The sequence below is a fragment of the Eschrichtius robustus genome, chromosome 3 (genome assembly GCF_028021215.1).
Source record: "Eschrichtius robustus isolate mEscRob2 chromosome 3, mEscRob2.pri, whole genome shotgun sequence".
In the NCBI taxonomy this organism is placed as follows: domain Eukaryota; kingdom Metazoa; phylum Chordata; class Mammalia; order Artiodactyla; family Eschrichtiidae; genus Eschrichtius; species Eschrichtius robustus.
Window position 1 is genome coordinate 12,247,353 of NC_090826.1, and position 23,463 is coordinate 12,270,815.

At 43.6% G+C, this 23,463-nt stretch overlaps 1 protein-coding gene across 5 annotated transcripts in view; it reads left to right on the forward strand.

Moving 5' to 3' along the window:
* The first annotated feature begins 10,974 nt into the window (after positions 1 to 10,974).
* DDI2 (DNA damage inducible 1 homolog 2) overlaps positions 10,975 to 23,463 on the forward strand; it is a 48,213-nt gene continuing 35,724 nt past the window's right edge. For 4 of the 5 annotated variants that reach the window (XM_068538951.1, XM_068538955.1, XM_068538949.1 and 1 more), the window contains exons 1-3: positions 10,975 to 11,256; positions 20,253 to 20,382; positions 22,989 to 23,225. In XM_068538951.1, the coding sequence (XP_068395052.1) occupies positions 11,119 to 11,256; positions 20,253 to 20,382; positions 22,989 to 23,225 (505 nt within the window). In that variant the 5' untranslated portion in view covers positions 10,975 to 11,118. The remainder of the gene's footprint in view (positions 11,257 to 20,252; positions 20,383 to 22,988; positions 23,226 to 23,463) is intronic. The other variant, XM_068538950.1, reaches the window with a different exon arrangement.

Consider the following 23,463-nt stretch of genomic DNA (forward strand, 5'->3'; position numbering starts at 1 on the left):
TTTCATTTGCTGCTGGCAGGCAAGAAGAAAATTGCAAAAGCCCATCAACACATGTTGGAAGAAAACACCACAAGCTGATCAACAGCTGTTTGCTCAAAATAGTTTTTATTCATCCACTCCAGCTTTTACTGAGTGTCAGCCAAGTGCCAGGCTATTGGTTGGTTAAGTCTGTAGGAATATAAAAACAAGAATAGCTGTCTTCTCCTGGAATCAACTGGATGTGAGTTCAACAGTATGCAACCTAAGAGTTTCAATAGTCAATGGGTTTGAGTGATAAAAGTGGTAAAATTGGTGTGATATTTGGACTTCCATTTCCAGAAGTCACGATAGAGAAACAGGGACCAGACTTACTGTTCCACCTAAAACAACCAAAGGAGGAACAAAAAATTATGAAACAATGGTCTTTAATACACTGGACATCATACCACAAAGGACAGTAATCCTTGAGAAAGGAGCAAATGAGATGAGCCCCGGGACTGCCCCAGAACTGCCTGAGTTTCCAGGCTACAGTGCAAGGATGGAAAACGGAGGCAGAGCTCCGTGGAGTCCCTGAGTCCGGCATACAGAGCTGAGTCCAGGAAGACCAAAGCAGCTAGAGTTCATAGGACAGAGTGACAGAGATGGGGGAGCAGTTCAGAGAAAGAAAAAACCCCAGAGATTTCTTCTAGTATTCACCAAGGTACTGCTTAGCACCTGTGCACAAGAAAACTTCCCAAGGCTGGGGAAAGAACCACTTGAAAGGACTGGAGGGAAAGGTGCTTGACTCTTATAGCCGGCTGGGAATAGTGCCTATTCCCACTAGCCAGATTAGAAAAATTCATAGTTTGGGAATTCCCCGGCAGTCCAGTGGTTAGGACTTGGCGCTTTCACTGCAGGGTCCCGGGTTAAATCCCTGGTCGGGGAACTAAGATCCCACAAGCTGCGTGGCGAGGCCAAAAAAAAAAAGAAAAGAAAAATTCATAATTTACGGAGCATTGGGAAGAGTACTCATAGAGGTCTTGCCTCAGGGGGAATAATCAGTCCTAGAGTCAGCCCTGCTCTCATCCTATCTAACAAATCTTTAAAAAAGCAAGATGCAAAAAAATCAAACTAATTCCAAAGTAACTTAACTACACCCCAGAACAAAGCTCAAGTTTTATAGGAATACAAACATATACAGCACTGGGAATTCCCTGGCGGTCCAGTGGTTAGGACTCTGAGTTCCCAATGCAGGGGGCCGGGGTTCGATCCCCAGTCAGGGAACTAGATCCCTCATGCCACAACTAAGACCCAGTGCAGCCAAATAGATAAATAAATATTTTTTAAATTTTCCAAATTTAATGAAAACCGTAGATCTAAGCAGCTCAATAAACCCCAAGCACAAGAAACATTAAGAAAACCACAGCACCATACCTGAGTCAAAGAGCCTAGTTGGGACATTCAAATCTTTCATTAATGACAACATAATGATTTTCATTAATTTTTACATATATGAAGCACCATCAATTCTATAAATCATTGTGGGGACTTCCCTGGTGGCACAGTGGTTAAGAATCTGCCTGCCAATGCAGGGGACATGGGTTCGAGCCCTGGTCCGGGAAGATCCCACATGCCACGGAGCAATTAAGCCCGCGTGCCACAACTACTGAAGCCTGCGAGCCTAGAGCCCGTGCTCCGCAACAAGAGAAGCCACTGCAGTGAGACCCCCCGCGCACGGTAACGAAGAGTAGCCCCCACTCGCCACAACTAGAGAAAGTCCGCACGCAGCAAAGACCCAACACAGCCATAAATAAATAGATTAATTAATTAATTAATTTTAAAAATCATTGTGCTAGGTTCCTGGATATCTAATTTTTCTTATTCCATTTAAAATTTCTTCTCTTTTAACCAGAGGATAAATTGGCTAGTCTTCACTGCTTAGGCTCTGTGTTCAGAACTGCACGTGTGTTCTAATTTGTTGAAGCTTTTAAAAGAAACAAAGGACTGGGAATGCGTGGTGAGTCAGTGGGAGTCAACTCTGGATATGGGTCCTCCTAGTTAAATATGTCCTTCAATGCCAGGAGAAATTTCACCTTCTCTTTTTAAAAGCCTTTTTAATAACAAAAAGGTTGATAGTTTTAAGCCCTTTCTCTCAAATATTTTAAATCCTCAGAAGATCAAACTAACAAAATAACTAAAATGCGTACTGAATAGAAGTTCTATGTAGACTATCTGCTGTTTGTCATGTCCATCCTATGATTTTCCCTTCATATGTACTGAAAGTTCACAGATGTTAAGAAGTTGTTGTTTTGGCATAAAATCAGATACAGAAAGGAGGCAGTTGTGCCATTAACTAGGAATAGCAATTACCTAGGACTACTGCTATTCGAACAATGCATCAGGCCAACAGCTTCTTCTGTACTTGGGAGCTTCCTGGACATGCAGAAACTCTCAGGCCCTGCTCCAGACCTGAAGACTCATAATATGCATTTTAACAAGATCCCCAAGTGGTTGCTATACACATTCAACTTTGAGAAGCACTGGTGTCTGGCAAATAGTTTCTCTGATCATGTTTCCTTATGCATGAAAAAAAAAAAAAAAAGCAAAACCTGCCCACCTTATTTCACAAGTTGATGATTAGAATGAAATAAGTGAAACCCAATCCAAATATAAGTTAGGAACACATGAAATATCAAACTTTCTAACAAGCAGTACACACAACTCCCAGGCACACCACAGTATTTCTGGATTAAAAATGCTGAACAGCAAAAAGACTGCCAATGTTACTAGATATCCCAGAGACAAGGCTTTTTTTAAAAAATGTTAAATATATAAACTTTTAAAAAAGTATTTGACTCTTTTGACTTCTGGGAGTAAATTTTTTTTTTTTTTTTAATCGAAATCTGTTATCCTTCAGTCTACAAGTACTCAAGACACAGTCGTTTCAGGAAAGCACAGCACACAGAGCTCCTATTTCTCTTTTCTGGACAAAGCAACAGGCCTAAGTCTTCACATAAGCCGCAAGGAAGGAAACTACAGGAAGCCACACCAGGGACTAACAGGCATTAGTCTCTCAGCCAGCCACTGCCTCAGTCACACCCTTGCCGGAACTAGAGTCTGAGCCGGTTCTCTAGGCTGAGGTGGCCAAGGCAGTGTGGACCGGGTCCACCCAGTGCGGCCCTGCGACACCCCAGCCGCCGGGTTAGTCCCAGAGGAACCGGAGCCCGCCTGATCGCGGATGCCCGGAAGCCCAGGTTCAAGCCTTGAAGGCGCAAGGGTGTCGGGGCCACCATCTGGGATCCCGCCAGAGAGAAGGCAGCAGCCGCAAAAGACCCTCCACTGGCGCGTCCAAGAGCCTGGGCCAGGTCTGAAGCTTCCACCACTGCCTCCCGGGGTAAAGCCAAGCAGCGCAAACTAGCGAGAGCTGGGGTCACTTAGCAACCAGCAGCCCAGAGCGCGGACGCCAGACATTGGTCACGCGCGTCACGTGATCAGACGCCACTGCCCACTGGGAGGTCACAAAGCAGGCACGTGATGCGGCGCAGGCGCGTTTCCGCAAGGCTCTGGGACGGCGGGCGTGGTGATGGGCCTGGAGGGTCGTTTCTTGGGGTTTCCGCCCTGGCGTCGTAAGAAGTCCTGGCTTTGGCTCCCGTGACTGAAGAGAAACGCAACCGGCAGTTGAGGCATTTCTGCGCCGGCTATAGCGAAGCGATGAAACGGTGCTGAATTGGGCTCAAGGGTCTAGTTTGGTCGTGCAGGAGCATTTCCTGAGAATAAGACTCGTCAGATGCTGAAATTTGCCTTCCGACACAGAGACAGTTCTGACCAACCGGTTTAACACGAGCGAATGTTAGGATGCCAAGAAGTTTCGTGACAAATAAGGGGTGAAAATTAGGGATATAAAGGATACTGAATTGGGCAGTATATTCAGCGCTGGCTAAAAGAGAGATACTGCATCTGGGGCAAGAGGAGTTTTTTGGGGGGGGGGCGGGTAGAGAAACTGTCTTGCTGAAGTAGTTGTTGAAAGGTAGAACTTACATTGTGAATTTAGAGAACTAATAAAGCTTCTCGTGAGTGAGGGGCGGAGCCTAGTTATCCACACGTCAGTTCATGAAGTCTAGGTCCCAGCGTGCAGACCAGGATGTGTGGGCACCCTGCCACAGGCCTGTGAGGCCTGGCCAAAAAGAAAAAAAAAAAAAAACCCTAATTTTAAAGGGATTTGAAGAGAGAACTTGGGATGGCCCAGCTCTTCTTTTTAAAAACTGCCCAGGAGGTTGTTGGCAATCCTTTCATTCTAACAAATGTCCCTCTAGCAAGCAGAGGGGTTTGAAGTACTATTGACAGGACTTCTTGGTGGTCCAATGGTTAAGACTCCGTGCTTCCACTGCAGGGGAGAGTTTCGATCCCTAGTCGGGGAAGTTATGCATGCCAAAAAAATAAAGTACTACTGGCATATGCCTTGCAGCTGTCCTTGGGTCTTCTTTCACACCCCATATCCGATGTATCAATGAGTCCTATTGGCTCTACCTTCAAAATGAGTTCACAATCTGACTATCTCCACTTTTCTCTACCTGCACAGCTACCACACTGGTTGGATTCCCCCATGATCTTTCACCTGAGTTACTGTAATAGCCTTCTAACTAGTCCACTTTTGCCTTCCTCCACAAGTCAGTCAAAGTGATTTTTTTCATGTCACTTCTCTGCACAACACGCTCCAGTGGCTTCTTATTTCAGTCAGTAAAAGCCAAGGTCCTTGCAATTACTTATCACATAATCTGGTCCGATGGGCTCCTATCCACTTCTCCTCATTCATTTATCTCCAGAAGTGCTATTCTTCATGCTGTTTCTTCAACAGGGCCAGTATCCTTCCATATTTAGTTCTTTGCACTTGCTGTTCCCTGTGCTGAGTATTCTCCCCAGATAGCCACATGATTCATGCCTTCACTTCATTCATTTGCTCAGGTGTCACCTTGTAATATAGGCTTTCTCTGACCACCATGTGTAAAGTAGCAACCACTGTGTGCCCTAATTCCCCACCCCTCCCGAACACTTGCTTGCTGCTTGTTTTTTTTTTTTTTTCTATATAGCACTTATCACCACCTAACACATTTTTATATGTTCTTTGTCTGCCACCCCCTACTAGAACATAAACTCCATGGGGATAGGCACTTTGCCTTGTTTCCTGCTGTACCATTAGTACCTAGAACAATGTCTGGCATGCAGTAGGTGTTAATAATTGTTTGTTGAAGAAATAAATAAATGGTCTATGCCCCATATGGTTCTACTGCTGATTATGGTGAGTGGACCAAAGTTGCTCCATGTGGCTAAAGGACTTTGAACATATCCACAGTATTGTAATGATTCTGACATTGGCAGTGCCCACTCTCAGAATGCTTTGTATCCACTTTGTATCTTAAAAGCTGGTTCTGTACTTTTAGCCGTGACACCTGAGATTCCTCCACAATGGTGATGTGGTATCCCAAGAAGAAAGACACTCAAGTTTTTCATGTAAAACCAGGAGTTTCTTGAAGAGGAAGAAGAATAGAAAAGAGCAGTTTAACTGCCAAGGTGAATGTTGAACTAGATACGTCAAGGATGGATCAGCAAAGCCCAGCTCAGCTGTCAGCAGAGTAGGTGAAGTAGGTTTGTGTCAATCCAGAAGGTTCTTGAGAAAACTGACCTTCCCCAACAAATTCCCTGAAGCTGAGAAATCTTCAGCTGATGATTTATACCCTGTTAAAATGCAAATACCCTAAGAAAGATCATACTGAGTTTCTGCTGTCACTAGTACCTTAGTGTGAATTAGTCCAAATCCTTTCTTGGGAGCAAGTTTTGAAAAGGCAAGTGAAGAAAGTAGGAGCACATGAGAAGTAAGAGGAACAGGTGGAGAGAAAGTTCAGAAGCCAAGGAAGGAGCATAAAGTTGAGCTTGCCAAGGACAAACTTTGGCTTATTTTGTAGTTTTGCCCAGGGCTGACTCTAGTAATCAAAGTATATATTGATCTCTAGCTCCAAACTTCTGAGTAGGCAAATTATGTTGCTTGAAATTACAGCCATATTTACCTGAAATGTTCTGATAGCCCAATGAGTACAAGGTGCATCTGCAATGAGGAAGAATTGACCTAGAATGTAGTGGGACTGAAACGCTATCAGATTTTAGGAAAGATAAGCAGGAAAGGAAGGAGGCTTTGCATTATACATATGCACATGATCCCAGCCTAAGAAACAGGAAACCGAAAGAGTTTTTGTGTTAAGGTAAAATGAGACAAATGGACCATCATCTGCTATCAGTTGACATGCCAGGAAAAATAAGGACAGATAGGCCTCTTTGAGCAACCAGGAGCTGATGAGGAAGTAAAGTTTTAAAGAGCAATATATATCAATACCTGCTTTAAAAAAAAAAAAAAAAGGCAACCTCACCAGACACCAAATTTGTCAGCACCTTGATCTTGGACTTCCCAACCTCCAGAGCTATGAGAATTAAATGGTTTACTGTTAAGCGCTGCCCCCACCCTCTGCAAAAAAAAAGCAGGCACAAATATCGAACAAGTACTTACAGTATTTGGGAGATTTAACTCCTATTGTGTGGAATTTTTAAAATCAACTAGGGTAGATATCTTTACTGATTTGCTCTTTTTAATAGAGAAGAATTAGGCAAGAATCTCGAAGTAGACAGCAACTTTGCTGGTGGTGACCAAATGGTGAGGAAAGTCAGGGTTTTGGACAGCAAGGTTTCCCCACATTTAAAGTGCAGGCAGAGCATTTGTGTTCTAGTCAAACTGATGTTTTCACTCTTCAAGTTTCTTCCAGTTTGGAGAATCTGCCACTCACTAGCTGAGTGAACTTGGGTAAGTTAATTAAAATCCCCACACCTGTTTCCTTATCCATGAAATGGGAATGAATACTAATAGTTCCTATCTCTGAGGGCTTTTAGAAGGATAAAATGAGGTCTCACATTCAACAGTTTAAAATAATGGCTAAGACTGTGGACTTGAGTCTTATTTATTTATTTATTTATTTATTTATTTATTTATTTATTTACTGGCCATGCCCTGCTGCTTGCGAGATCTTAGTTCCCCGACCAGGGGTCAAACCCGCCCCCCCCACCCCCCAGCAGCAGAAGCATGGAGTCCTAACCACTGGACTGCCAGGGAAATCCCTAGACTCAAGTCAGATTGCCTGACTGGAATTCGAGCTGCCATTTGTGTGTCCTTGGGCAAGTGACTGACCCCTCTCTATGCCTCAGTTTCTTCATCTGTAAAATGGAGATAATACCTCACAGGATTGTTGTGAGGATTAAACGACTCAACACGCATAACACGCATGGAGGAGTGCCTGGCAAGAAGTGAGCATTGCAAATGTTAGCAAACATTTGCAAGGTTCTTGACAAACAGCAATGATCATGGAACTTCTTGGTAGCCCTGCTTGTCTAGGCCTTGTCCAACCCACCCCATCCTGACTTAGAATTAAGGACCAGAGATGTCTGAAGCTATTTGTGGTCACAAGTAATAGAGATGCAAAGTCCATCTCATACATCTCATAGAGCGGTGCGAGAGAAGTGGGAGGAGCTACTGTGAGCCAGATCACAGGAGGCAACTGATCAGAGTGCAAAAGGGGTGAGGCCCAAGAGGAAAGGGTCTGATTGGTAAAAAGCTGTGGGCTTATATTAGTTAGGATTCTTTTGGTTGCGAATTTTGAAAACCGTAAGTCAAAATGGTTCAAAGAAAAATGTATCCACTCAAATGCCCATCAGCCCCAGAATGGATGAATTATGGTGTATTTCCCAAACAAAATACAAGGAGAATGTACAAGTTATAATTACATACAATGATATGGACAAAACCCACTTAATGTCGAGTGAAAGAAGGCAGACACAAGACTACATGCTGTGTGAGTCCACTTATATGTGATAGGAAAACAATCAAAATGAATCTATGTTGGGCTCCCCTGGTGGCGCAGTGGTTGAGAATCTGCCTGCCAATGCAGGGGACAGGGGTTCGAGCCCTGGTCTGGGAAGATCCCACATGCCGCGGAGCAACTGGGCCCGTGAGCCACAATTACTGAGCCTGCGTGTCTGGAGCCTGTGCTCCGCAATAAGAGAGGCCGCGACAGTGAGAGGCCCGCGCACCGCGATGAAGAGTGGCCCCCGCTTGCCACAACTAGAGAAAGCCCTCGCAGAGAAACGAAGACCCAACACAGCCATAAATAAAATAAATAAATAAATTATAAAAAAAAAATGAAACTATGCTGTTAAATGTCAGGATACTGGTTACACTTGGAGGGGTTTGGGGAGGGAGAGTTAGTGATTAGAAGGAAGGCTATGGGACGTCCCTCGTGGTCCAGTGGTTAAGACTTTGAGCTCCCAATGCAGGGGGCCCGAGTTCGATCCCTGGTCAGGGAACTAGATCTCACATGCTGCAACTAAAGATCTCGTACACGGCAGTGAAGATCCCACGTGCTGCAACTAAGACCCAGCACGGCCAAATAAATATTTTTTTTAAAAGATTACTATTAATTATAGAAAGAAGGATAAGGGGGGCTTTTGAGGTACTGATAATGTTCTGAACAGAGATGTTCAGTTTGTGAAATCTCACCATATACACTTAAAATGCATGCACTTTTTGTGCATTATGCTGCAATAAAAAGTTCTCTCTTTTTTTTTTAGGAGTTTATTGGCTGTGCCTATATTCAGTGTACCAATTATTGTTCTTTGTAACAAACCACCCCAAATTTAGTCATGTAAAATAACCATTTCATTATGCTCACAGATTCTGTGGGTCAGGAATTCAAAAAGAATACACTGGAGGCAGCTCCATGATGTCTGGGGCCTCAGCTGGGAAGACTCAAAGGCTGGAGGTGATTCAACAGCTAGGGTTGATTTGATTTGAAATCAACTGGAAGTGTCTTCATTCATGTTCTAGGAGGGTTTTCCTGGTAATTGGCTTTGATCTCAGCTAGGTTGTTGCCTGAACCGTCTATACATGTTATCTCCATGTAGTCTCACTGCCAGGGGTAGTTTGGGCTTCCTCACAGCATGGCTGCTGGGTTCCAAGAGCAAGTGTTCCAAGAGAATCAGGCAGAAGCTATATTGCCTTTTATGAACTAGCCTCAGAAGTCACACAGTGACACTTATGCCAAAGTCCATCTGCCATAATTCAAATGGAGGGACATATACCCCATCTCTTAATGGGAGGAATGTCATGATTACATTATAGGATGAACATATAAGATGGAAGATATTGCCATGGCCATCTTTGGAAAATAAAATCTGTCACATCTGGGCACCAATAGAAAAAAATGTAACACAAAAATCAGTCCGTTCATGATTCCAACTTCAGCTGAATCCTTGATACCATCTGGCAATTCTACATCATTTCTCTACTCAATTTGCTTCAACTTACAATGGTTATTTCAAACCTTCTCTGCTGTAGTAGGTGGTAGGTATGTCTCACCTAAAACCTGTTACAACCCCTCCCCCGCCTCCCCCCCACCCCCGCACCCCATCCGTACCCTTTAAAGAGGTGAGAAAAGCTAAACACTCACTTCTCCTGGCCTTTTCTTGCATCTGTGTGACACAGTTCTGGCCAGATGTAAGCAGAAACCTACTGGGGGACTCCTGGGCAACCTCTTGCTTGAACAAAAAAATGATGCAGGCAACCAGCTATATCATGACCCTCAGGGAAAGGCCAAAAGATTTGCCAGAATTCTGTCCCTTGTATCATTGAGTCACTGAATCAATGCTGCTGTCTACCTCCAGGCTTCCTATCCTGTAAGAAAAATAAACCCTCACTTGCATAAGCCATTGATAGGCTTTCTGTAGCTGATAACAACCATTCTTCTCCACCCCGCCCCCTTCCTCCACCTTCTGTCTTTATGCTCCCCAGAAAACCTTCCCTCTTCCTTTACAGAGATACATCTTCAGCTGGTGTTTCGCTTACTTTCTTGCCACCAAACCTACCTACACTTACCTGCATCCATAGCCATCCTGACCCCTCCTTCCCTCCTGTTATAATAGAAGAGGGTGTCCCTACTCCGTGGATGGGGGAGTGGGGGGTAAATGGGGAGATGCCAATCTTGTATCCATTGTATCTTCCTCTTTCCCTTTTGGTTTTCTGACTCATCCTCATGTTTTGGGCTTCTATTTCTCATCAGCTATGTGGCCTTAAACAGGCCAGTAAAGTAGCACATATTTTATCGAGAGGATTCTAAGCTGTGCCCAATAAAAAACACTGCAATAGGTGCTGGGGTTTGCCAGGACTAGGAAAGAAGCAGTCCAAGTAGAGGGAACACTATTTACGAGGCAGGGAAATGGAGCTTAGGAAGAACTTAAAGTCACAATGTGGCAGGGAGGGCAGAGTGCAGACAGGGCTCAGGAGGCAGGGCTGAAGAGCAAGGCAGGGGTCAGTGAGCAGGGGTTCTATAATCCAGGCAGGGTCGTGATTTTGATTTTAACCCTAAATCATCAGAACAAGAAGAAAAGTAAGCTGTCTGAGCCTCAATTTCTACTTTGGAAAATATGTCTGAGAACGATTTGCTAGGTTCTCAGTCTCCCGTATCAGCCTGAGAGTTCGTTAAGGGCAAAGACCTGTATTTTTACGCATTTTTTTACCCACGTGGCTATCTGCCAACACGCGCTCAATAAATGCCTGTCGGATGAATAAATGAGATTTTGGAGTCCTCCACCGACGTCACTTACTAAATCAAGCAATTAATACTTATTTCTTTCTCTTTGTTCGCTCCCCTTTCCTCGCCCTTCCTCCCTCTCCCGTCCCAAGAGCCCTGCAATCCTCTCCTGCTTCCCGCCTCCCCTTCCCAGCTCCGCCCCTCCGCTGCGCCGCGAAGGCGGAGCGGGTCAGGCGGGCTTTACGGCATCGGCGTTGCGGCGGGGCGGGGCGCCGGGTGGCTGGCGCGCTTGGCGGCAGCGGTGGGAGGCAGGCCGGCAGGCAGGCAGGCAGACGAAGTTGCAGGCGGGTGGTGGTGGCTGTACTTGCTGGTGAGGGCGGGAGGGAGTGAGTCACTGAGCGTGTGTGAGGGAGGGAAGGAGCGAACGGGCGGGCGAGCGAGCAGCCCGCGCCGTCCGCCTGCAGCACCAGCCAGGCCCCGCCGCCGCCGCCGCCCCGCGCCGAGGCCGGGCCGAGCCGAGCTGGGTCGGGCCCGGGCCATGCTGCTCACCGTGTACTGTGTGCGGAGGGACCTCTCCGAGGTGACCTTTTCCCTCCAGGTCGACGCCGACTTCGAGCTGCACAACTTCCGCGCGCTGTGTGAGCTCGAGTCCGGCATCCCCGCAGCCGAGAGCCAGGTACGCTGAGCGGCGAGTGGGGCCTCCCTCCGGAGCTAGCCCTCCCGCCTCGGGGCCTCACGCACTCCTTTTGCTGCTGGTGAGGAATTGGGGGGTGGAGGGGAAGCAGGATGGCCATTCCCAGCCCACCCCCGCATCCGGGAGGGAGCTGGAATCGGTGGCTGCCCCCATACGCCCCAAGCGTGGGGTGGGGTGCTGGGGGAGAGAGCGGAGAACCTGACCGCAGACGCACCCACTGCAGCCTGAGGAGCGCGTGGACTGTCGGGCGGCCCGCCCCACCTTGTGGCTCTTTGACCCCTTCTCTAATTTCTCGAGTTTGGGGTGTCGGCGTAGACCTAAGAAGAAGCCATAGGTCTGCAAGAGTTCATACATTCTGCTTCCCCAACCAGAAATACCAGTTTGGATCACTGTGGGAGATGGATGTTCATCTGCTTTTTTGGAGAGGGCTCCTGCCTAAGTAAACGTAATTTACCTTTAAGTGTAGAGATTTGCGCTCGAAGTGAAGGGAAAAGTTTGAGACTTGCACCACCTTGTTTTGAAGCCTTTGGAAATGCTCTTTTCCCTACCACATGCGTTTCTGGTTAAATCTTTTTTTTTTTTTTAAGTAATTATTAGTTCAACCGAAACTATTTCTCTGGTTTCTTCCCTGGTAGTAGGCCAAGATCCCTCTTTCTTTCAGGTCACAATTCAGAGTTTGGGTGAGTTCAGAGCTCAGTGCTTGATGAGGATATTTGCTTAAAAATGGCCTCAGTGTGATTTGGTTGTTTCATTTCCCTTATCCTGCTGGAAAGAAATTAAGCTGCTCTTACATTTTAAGTGAGCAAAGTAATTTATTCTCAAAATGCTCTGATGCTGCCACCAAACAGATTTGGTGGCAATAACTCTGTGGCCTTCACACTGAAACATGTAAATCCTGACTTGATAAGTGGGCCTCGGAGGGCATAGTCTAAACATTAAGAAGATTATAGAAGTCGTCCAAGGCCCCAGAAGGTAAATCTTGATTTCCTACTGCAGTTATGAAATAGTTCCAAAAACTATTGCCTCACTACAGCTTGTTCTGCCCTGTGCTATGGTAAACAAGTGTGTCAATATTTTGTTCAGAAGTGAGTATGATTCCTTTACACTTTGAACTTTAGAACCTTGGCATAAGCTGAATATCAAGAAAGAATTTATTTGGGGGCACAAGGTGTCACTCAAATAGGCATTCTGGCAAAAGGGATTTCTTGGAACGTCTGTAAAAAAAAAGAATCCACAAAAACTCAGGAACCAGTTTCTGTCAATGAATCCCTCAGGTAGAGAGCTAGAAAAGAAGTTTAAGTAGGGAGGGAAAATCAACTCAGATTTTTGAAGGTGGCTTTTTCAATTGTTTCTCTTCCCTCTGGCTGTTCTTTTACCCTAGTTATAATCACCAGCTGGTAAGGGAAATAAAAAAATTAAAATGTAAATTGACTTTGTTGGGCTTGGGAGAAGACAAAGATTGTGATTTCTGTATTCCTGCACTTTTTGAGATGGCTGTAGCCAAAAGAGGGTGTCAGATTGAAAGACGATTAATTGTATGGTAAGGTAGGCACTGTCCTGCCAGTGCGGAAGGTTAGCAGTACCTTCCTAATTGAACGGTTAGGCTAACTCCAAATTCTTTCTTATTCATTAGGTCAATGTTTTGGCATTTACTTCCTTCCCAAGCCAAATTAGCATATGGAAACCTGGGCTCCAACTAGTGTTAAGCCTGTATTACATAGCCGGTAAACAGCTCCTGTTTTTCAAGTTTGTTCTGTTGGCTCCATTGTAACCTAACACAGTGTCTATTTTAGGATGTCTGGTGGTCCGTTGTCTTTCAGTTGCTTGCCCATCAAGCAGGAACAGGATCCACCCTAGACACTTGAGTCATTTCCTTTCACCAAATCATAATAGTAAACATCATTGTAGTTTTTATGCACAAATATATCATTTTCACTTACTTGGGGCCTCCCCCCACCCCTCCTTTACCTCCCAGGGTTCTCCCATATTACTCATCTTCCCCTCCTTCCTCTCAAAGTTCTCCTGGTCTCTTTACCTTTACTCCTCTTACTTCCCTTCTCTGTTCTCGTTCCTTCACCTCCATTTCTGACTCCATTTCTAACGGGGATTTTTTTTTCCTTGTTCCTGGCTACTCTTTCCTGTTACTGTGTGTCCAGACCACTGGTCTGCAAACTTTTTTGGTCAAGTATCCCTCTGAGTAAAATGTTTTGGAACATGCATCTTTGTGATGTATATAATAAATAATATATATGAACTAATGGCATATGCATAATATAAATGCATGTATATTACATGTATGTAATAGCTGTAAACATCAATTATATACATGAAGTAATACCTTAGGTCATTATAAACAGGCACAGGATAGAATTTAAGGAAGGATGAACTAAAATGGAAATGCAAATTCTAATTATTTTCTGTTTTCTTCCTACATCCTTAAAGAACTGTGTCGTACGTCTGCCCCTCATTAAGGATCACTGGTTTATAATTCAGTCTTTCAACATCAGCATCGACTGTGCATAAGGATATGCTTGGAAAGGGTGTTAATTTTTAACAGCTCTAGTCTGATTATAGTAGTTATAATGCAGTGGTAACAAATTTAGAATAGGAACAATCTCTACTTGCACATGTGATTGAAGCTGGGCATGTTCCATCTCTTAACACAAGTGTGGGTTTGGAAGCCAGGCATGGCCCTGTTTGATGCTTTGATGCAGACTTGGCTAGAGGAACTTCAAACAATTATTAAGAACTTAGCTTCACTTGAAATTAATATCTTTGCATTTTTGAAAGATTGTTGTAATTTACCCCTGTAGGTGGCATGTGGTTTTAAAAAAAAAAAAGTGTGCAGAATGTATAAGAACTCTCAAATGAAGGAATATTTAAATACCAAATAATAGCAGGAACTGTATGATCCTGGAAATGCAGCTCTGCACACAGCATGATCTATGGTTTGTAAAACACTATTTTGTTTGTTTATTTTTATTTATTTATTTGTATATTTATTTATTTTATTTTTGGCTGCATTGGGTCTTTGTTGCTGCACACAGGCCTTCTCTAGTTGGCAGCGAACGGGGACTACTCTTTGTTGCTGTGCTCAGGCTTCTCATTGCAGTGGCTTCTCATGTTGAGGAGCATGGGCTCTAGGCACTCAGGCTTCAGTAGTTGTGGCACGGGGGCTCAGTAGTTGTGGCGCACGGGCTTAGTTGCTCTGCGGCATGTGGGATCTTCCCGGACCAGGGCTCAAACCCGTGTCCTCTGCATTGGCAGGCAGATTCTTAACCACTGCGCCACCAGGGAAGTCCCTGTAAAACACTATTTTATTTATTGTTATTATTTTTAAGTAAATTTATTTATTTATTTTTGACTGTGTTGGGTCTTCGTTGCGGTGTGTGGGCTTCTCATTGCGGTGGCGTCTTCTTGTTGTGGAGCATGGGCTCTAGGCGTGTGGGCTTCAGTAGTTGTGGCACATGGGCTCAGTAGTTGTGGCTCACGGGCTTATTTGCTCTGTGGCATGTGGGATCTTCCCAGACCAGGGCTCGAACCCGTGTCCCCTGCATTGACAGGCAGATTCTTAGTCACTGTGCCACCAGGGAAGCCCAAAACACTATTTTAAGCCAGTAGAAACTGAGAATTTCTGTTGTAGCTGGTTTTGCCATGTTTATTTTCACGGGTAATTTTCTTGTATTTCTTTTCTGATAAATACCACATATTCATTATAGAAAACTTGTAACATATAGAAAAGGAGAAAATAACACCATTACTTATTACCTTATAACTCAGAGATAACTGCAGTTTACTTTTTAATGTATTTTTTTCTAAGCTTTTTTCTTCTTATATAGTTAAAATATATCTTTAAAACATATGGCCTGAACTGTAATAAACAATTTCACACCTTTCTTCAGTCAACACTGCATTGTCAGCGTTTTCCCATAACATTTCAAATTCTTGCAATTTATCGTTTTAATGGCCACATAATATACCATCATACAGATGTACTGCAATTTATTTGTTTTCCTTTTGCTGGGCTTTTTTTTTTTTTTTTTTTTAAAGAAGGAAAGGAGGGCTTCCCTGGTGGCGCAGTGGTTAAGAATCCTCCTGCCAATGCAGGGGACACGGGTTCGAGCCCTGGTCCAGAAAGATCCCACATGCTGCGGAGCAACTAAGCCCATGCGCCACAACTACTAAGCCTGTACTCTGTAGAGCCCGCAAGCCACAACTCCTGAAGCCCAGGCGCCTAGAGCCCATGCTCTGCAACAAGAGAAGCCACCGCAGTGAGAAGCCTGTGCACCACAACGAAGAGTAGCGCCCGCTCACAGCAACTAGAGAAAGCCCGCACGCAGCAACAAAGACCCAACACAGCCAAAAATAAATAAATAAATTTTTTAAAAATACCTTTAAAAAAAAGAAGGAAAGGAGGGAGGGAGGGAGACAAGAGAGTTTGTGATGGTATACTATTTATTTATTTAAAATTTATTTTTGGCTACATTGGGTCTTCGTTGCTACACGTGGGCGTTCTCTAGTTGGGGCGAGCGGGGGCTACTCTTCCTTGCGGTGCACGGGCTTCTCATTGTGGTGGCTTCTGTTGTTGCGGAGCACGGGCTCTAGGTGCGCGGGCTTCAGTAGTTGTGGCACGCAGGCTCAGTAGTTGTGGCTCGCGGGCTCTAGAGTGCAGGCTCAGTAGTTGCGGCGCACGGGCTTAGTTGCTCCACAGCATGTGGGATCTTCCCGGACCAGGGCTTGAACCCATGTGCCCTGCATTGGCAGGTGGATTCTTAACCACTTTGCCTCCAGGGAAGTCCCTTGTTGGGCATTTGAATTGGGGACATTTGGAAGCAGTTACAAGTAACATGTCCGTGGATACCTATATACTTAAGGCTTTGTCTCCATTTCTGATTATTTCCTCAGGATAAAGGCTTAGATATGGAATTGCCAGGTCTTTTGGGAGGCTTTTAGTAACTATTGTCAAGTTATCTTCCAGAAGGGTTGTAAAAGTCAAGCTGACTATTACATGGGATGGTATGTGTAGATCACTTGTCATATAGTGGGCTTTCAGCTAATGGTAGATACTATTATGAAGCCATTCAAATGTGATTCCAAGGGTTTCGTGATCAGTTTATGATCCTTAATGCTAGAAATGTACTGTTACGATATCTGTTGATTGATTGAAATCTCTCATTCAGAGACCAGAAAACATTTGACATCATGCCTAAAGGCTTTGGAGTTGTATTAATTAGTGTATTGTTAAATATTGGTTAAGATGAGAATTCAGTCTCTAGGGTGCCTCCTCTGGAGAAGTACTAGCAGTTGTGCCAGTTTTGGAGATTAAGACTTGTAGCTGTATAAGTTTTCCTGTTGTAAGTTCTTATAACTGGCAAAACTTGAATTTTGAGCCTTATAACCTTTGAGCTGGGTATTATGAATGGTAGAAAGTATCACCAATGCCATAAACAAAACTCATTTTGTTTTGACTGGTAGAAATTTGAAACCATTGGTCTACTAGATACTCATATTAAGTTGGAAAATCATTCAGATTTATTCTGGAACTTAAGCTGCAGAATAATTGTCTTAGATTCTTAAGCCTATTTTAACAACAACAACAAAAAAAACAGTTCTTTTTGGCAGTTATAATTTCAACTAAGCTAGTGTTTATCTCACCTATGTCCTTGGACTAGAATGGTATATACCTGCTGCTTTGTCAGCAATGAAGAATGTTTGATCCTTACCCACATTCTCCAGTCTAGTCTTTTTAGGAGATTGGGGCAGATAGCAACCTTCCATACTTCATGTTACATGTTTGATGGTACTGACTGCCTGGATCTTACATTTTTGTTGTTAGATCAGGCTGCCTTCTTTTTAAAAAATTATGTTGTCTGCTGAGGAAAAACTGTTCAGCTGAACAGTGATGGAATGATGTGTGGCATCTGTAAAATGGGAATCCAAAGAGTGAGGGGTTGGTAGTGCTTCTTTCTTCATGTTCAGGGCAGGGGATACATTGAGCAGTGGACAGTGTTTGATCCCGCTGGTGAGTAGAGGCCCTTAGTAGTGATAGGTGGCTTAGTAGCTCTTGCAAAGGTCACCCAGCTAATTCACCATGCCACTTTGGACTCATATTTGGGAAAGTTGTATGTGGTACTAGGAAAGAGTATGGGCTGTGAAGTCAGGCAGATGTGGTTCCAATCCCAGTTCTCTTCTCAATAGCTATGGAGCCTCAGGTCACCTAACTGTAATTTGTTTCCCTGTACATAAAATGGGACAGTTAATATCTACTTCATAAATTGATTATGAGACTTAAACGAGAGGATATGAGGATTAAGTGGAAGACCGTAAGAACCTAGTAAGATGCTGGCTCCTAGTAGGAGCTCACTCAGTGGTAGCTGTCTGCTATTTTAATATGGCTTTCCAGGTAGCATTTCCAGCCTGAAGAAAATTCAGTGATCTTGTGGATAGGAGCATTCTGATTCTCTTGAGTTTGATTCCTCGTTGTAGATAAGTACATGTTCTCTTATAAGTACAGTTAGAATACGTTGACTGATCATGTGTCTCTAAATATACTGATAGTTGAATTCCTGACCCTGGAAAATTAAGGAGTAGGCCTTAGGCCACTGGTACTTTCATTATGGTTGCTTCACAAAGTTGAAGCCCCCTTGTAGGAGCTGCCTGCATGGCATTTCTCTTGCATGCCTCTTTCTTGCTGCACACCTCAACCCATGACACTTGTCACTTCAGATTTGTGGTGGTTTTTAAAGCAATCCCAGAAGCTATAATATGACTCTCAGGTTGTATTGCAAACCATCTATGTTGATTCTGGTATACTTTTACTATGAGATATATGCTTAAATAAGGGAGAGTGAGTGGGTTGATAGAATGACAGTTGCAATCTATTGTAACATATTTCGACTTTGCAGGTGAGGGTAAGAACTAACAATACTTTTTCTAGTCCTGTATAGAACTTAAAAAATATAATTCAGCCTACAAATTCTGCAGATCATCTTTTTGTTCAACCCCAGAAGTATTTGATTTTGGAAGGAACTAAATTGATTTTCCTGTTCTATTTCTCATGTCATTGCAAATTCTGAGAGCAGATATGACAGATCTTTTTTTTTTCCAGTTTAAATCCTGTATTTTTCAGGTTCTGTGTCAGGCAATTTTACTATGAGAGTTATGAGGACACTTGAGGAAACATTGTAAAATGGTAGTGTAGCAGAAAGACTTGGAAAGGATAGGTGTAATGATTATCTAGCCCCAGCTGCTTGCTTGACAAATGTGAACTATGAAGCCTGGACCAGCTGAGTGACGGGGGCCCTGTCAGAGCCAGGACAGAACTCAGGTTCCTCAGTTTGCCAGTGGCCTCGTGGAAAGTGAATTGTTAGGAAGAAAACCTTTCAAAGCCAGAGTTTATTCTGAATGCCTCTCTACAGAGTAGGTCATAATGCAGGTTAGGTTTTGTGTTCCTTCATGGTGAAATCATAGTATGCCCTTTGTCCCTTTTCTTTCCACAGCCCGTTGTTTCATCTATTTTTATGCTCTCAGGCTTTCTTCAGTGTTTGATTGCACATCATAAAAATATTTTCCTTAGTAATACATCCCTGATCCTTTTTTCCATCTGTGTTTAATTGTTCTTTTTTAAATTTCTTCCACTTTTATCTTCCACTCATAAACATAAGAGTGATAAAAGTTTGGGGAAGGTCGAAGAGAAGGAAGAACTCAGGAAGCTTGGTATTTGGGAACGTTTCAGACTTTCCAGTGTGCGAGATCATTTAAAAGTGGACACAGGGCTTCCCTGGTGGTGCAGTGGTTGAGAGTCTGCCTGCCAATGCAGGGGACACGGGTTCGAGCCCTGGTCTGGGAAGATCCCACATGCCGCGGAGCAACTAGGCCCGTGAGCCACAACTACTGAGCCTGCGCATCTGGAGCCTGTGCTCGGCAACAAGAGGGGCCGCAACAGTGAAAGGCCCGCGCTCCACGATGAAGAGTGGCCCCCGCTTGCTGCAACTAGAGAAAGCCCTCGCACAGAAACAAAGACCCAACACAGCCAAAAATAAATAAATTAATTAATTTTTTTTTAAAAAAGTGGACACAGTACAGTCATGTACTGCAGGGTGACTGGAGTTAACACTGTATCATATATTTGAAGGTTGCTAAGAGTAGATCTTAAAAGTTCTCATCACAAGAAGAAAAATTTATAACTATATGGGGTGATGGATGTTAACAAAACATATGGTAATCATTTTACAATATATACATATATCAAATCATCATGTTGTACAACTAAAACTAATACAGTGTTGTATGTCAGTTATATGTCACTAAAACTTGTGGGTGGGGAGTGAACATATCATTTAATAGTACTGCAGTTATCATCCCCAGAATAAATCACTCCCATTTCCCTCCCTGCTCAATATTAAATCTAAAATTGTCTACTTCCCATAGATTTATTTGTCCTTTAATTCAGCAAATACTTGGGCATTATTTATCTACCAGGCCCCTGTTCTAGGCATTTGGGATATGGTGAAAAAAGTAAAGTCCTTGTCCTCAGCGTAGCTTACATTTTAGTGGGACAGAGAGACCATGAAGAAAAAATATATAATATGGGAGGTGAGGGTGCATTTTAATATTAGGGAAGGACTCTGAAGAGGTAGTGTGTGATCAGAGACCTTAAAAAAATGACCCGGGAAAGAACATTCCTCAGGTAGAGAGAACAACAAGTGAAACAGCCTTGAGGGGGAAGTTGCTGGTATTATTTGAGGAATAGCAATCATGGTATGAGATGAGGTCATGGGGGAGCCAGGGAGCCGAATTGTTTGGGCCTCGTAGTTGACGAGAAGGATTTTGGCTTGTATTCTAGGTATGATGGGAAATCACTGGAGGGTTTTGAGCAGGGAGTGACATTCTCTAATGAAGAGGAAAACTGTAGTCTTTCTGTTTTGTGCCATGTTACTTCTCGGTGCTTTATACTATTAAATCTTTTCTGGTTGCAGATTGTCTACGCTGAAAGACCTCTCACAGACAACCACAGATCACTGGCTTCTTATGGCTTAAAAGATGGCGACGTTGTGATTTTACGACAGAAAGAGAATGCAGACCCTCGCCCTTCGGTGCAGTTCCCAAGTAAGGCATCTCATAATGGTTTCACAGCCCTGGCAAGCATTAGTAGATAGCATAGTTCAGAGTTTTGGATTTGCCTTGGATTCAGACTGCCAGGGTACAGATCCTGACTCTGCCACTTGCTTGCTGGGTAACTTCGGACAAGTTAACACTCTTAAGTCCATTTCCTCATCTGTAAGATGTGTGCTATAATTAACCACAACTCCTAGGGTTGATGGGAGAATAATGCATGTAAAACCTTCAGCACATAGCAAGCCGTCAGTAAATATTAGATTCTGTTGTTATCAGTGATCATTTTATCCTTGAGAAGGACTTGAGAGGCTGCATATGCCTGTGCTTCCTGGCTGACTTTTGCTGCTTTGTGTCTGGCATTCAGTGATAGGCCTTTGCTGAACATTTGGCAGTCAGCCAGGCACTTGCACCCACATTTCAAGTCATCTCATAACTGTTGTAGGGAAGAGATACCTCTTGACAATTTTTAAATAATATCTTCATAGCTAGTAAGTGAAGGCACAGGATTTAAAACTTGATGCTTTTCCCGTTACACTGAGCCTTATGAACCTTAAGCAGCTGACCACCAAATTCTGGTTCTTCCCCACCATCTTTGTTAATCATGTAAAAAGAAACTTATTTATCTTAGATGCTACATCTAGAATCTGTGCATTGGGAGATAGGAAGTTTCTGTGTCCTTGAAATAGTGTGCAGAATTGTGTGGGCGTCTGTGCATTTGATGGGGAGAGGGTCCATAGCTTGCTTCTGATACTCAAAGGAGTTTAGGTGTCTGGGTGATGACCGACTCCAGTTTAGAACACAGTGCTTCCATTCAGCCTGCAATTGGAGCTATAAGAGACCATCAAGCCCTGTTACTTTCAGATCCAGATTACATTGTTCCCTTGGGGCTACTGTTAAACTTTAGAAAGGGAAGGGGTTCAAATAAACCGATCAGTAAAGCCCAAATCTTCCTGTGGTTAATTTGGTGAAATTGTTAGTTCTGAGATTCACTGTATCTTGCTTTTCCTGTGCTGTGCCACAGGGACAAGAGAGCCAGTAGGTGGGGGAGGGGAGGCAATTCTGGTCTATAAGGTAAACAAACAAGTTTTTCAAAATTATTCTGAAGTGAGTGGACTCTCAAGATAAGTATAACAGGGTTGAGATAAAAATTTCTCAACCCGTAAGGAAGACCCACCCATATATGTTTTGCTGGTTGACCTAGATTAACTACCTCACAAAGATCATCTTATTCACTTCACTTTTTCATTGGTTCGAAGTTCATGTCCATGTACACGTACACACACACACACACACACACACACACACACTGCCAGCTGAGGTCTGTTTGAAGAAAAGTGCCTAGTTGAACCCATGCTAGGAGGCACAAACCTTACTCCTGAGTTTAAGCATTTTCTTTTTCTCTTTGAAGTCCAAAAGGCTTCAGGACAGCCCCAGACTTGGAGCAGGTGCAATCATCAGATACATTTTGGGGTTGAAGAAATGTGGATTCACTCAGTCTTAGCCCGTCATTCTGGTTATACCTAGGGCTTTATGTTTTTCGTTTTCTTTTTCCTATTTAAAAATACAACTGTTTTTTTCAATAACAGCTTTATTGAGATATCATTCACTACCATACAATTCACTCATTTAAAGGGTACAATTCAGTGATTTTTAGTATATTCAGAATTGCCTAACCATCACTATGATCAATTTTAGCACATTTTCATCATCTTTACAAGAAACTCTGTACTCATTAGCAGTCATTCCCCATCTTCCCTCATGCCTCCTAGCCCTAGGCAACCATCAGTCTACTTTCAGTCTCTGTATTTTCCTATTCTGGACATTTCATAAATGGAATCATACAATATGTGGGTCCTTTGGGTAAGGTTCCCTTTTATTTTCCTTTCATTTTAATAAGGTCAGCTCACCCTGGAGTATGGAACCTGGGAGTGTGGCCTGTGAACCTGTTAAATCTTTTGGTGTACTCAGCACTGAGAACCTGTGCAGGTTTCTTTTCTTTTTTTCTCTCCCGTGAAATGATTACACCTACTAGCTTCCCAGGGTATGAGAAGAGTTAGCAGTGATGCACAGATGAAAGTGTGAATTCAAAGAACTAATAAGTGTGGCACATACTTGTAGAAGTTAACATCTAACATTATGCTGTTCACTTGATATGTATGGTATTCTTTACCCAAGGTGTCAGGGCTCTTTGGAGCATATGTGAAAGCAGACTAGGATTTTTCTTAAGAACCACATCCAGCTTTGCATGGTTATGTTTGAGATTGGCTTTGCTTTTTTAAAGACATAAGTAAGTAAAAACTTATTATCCTGGGATATTTTATAAGCCAAGAATTTGGGATTATTACCATTGTCTTCCTATCCCTACCTCTACTCCCCAACCCCCTGTTTTTCTGTTCTTTCCTACCTATTCACTCTCGGACTGCAGTCTTTGTACTCAAGGTCAGCGTGAGAAAGAACCAGGGAAAGGGCATTCGGAATGTCTGTGATTACCATCTACTACTATTGCATACCACATATGTGCAAATCTGCTGTTTCCTTCAAATACTTGTTTTTATGGAGTCATTTGAAGTAAACTTCGAATCGATTTTCCCCAACAGACTTACCCCGAATAGACTTCCGTAGCATAGCTGTGCCTGGCACGTCCAACACCCGGCAGCGCCAGCCAGCAGGAGCTCAGCAGTCCCACTCGTCTCCTGGAGAGGTAGCTTCATCTCCTCAGGGCCTGGACAATCCAGCCTTGCTCCGAGACATGTTGCTGGCCAACCCCCATGAGCTGTCCTTGTTGAAGGAACGCAATCCACCCTTGGCAGATGCTCTGCTCAGTGGAGATCTTGGTAAGCTTCTGAAATTGGAAGGCTGTCAAGCTAACCTGAGGTGAATAGTTGTATCACAGCAAATGTGGAGAAACTCAAGCAACTGGTGTGTTCAGCCCACTGTGTCACATGTTGTATTGAACATATCAGTTGGTCTGTGAGAGGTAAATTAGTGCTGATGCCAGAGGCTGAGTTAGTTGGCAATAGTGACAGAATTTTAGGACTATGTAGAGTTCTGAAACAGCTCAACCAGCCCCTT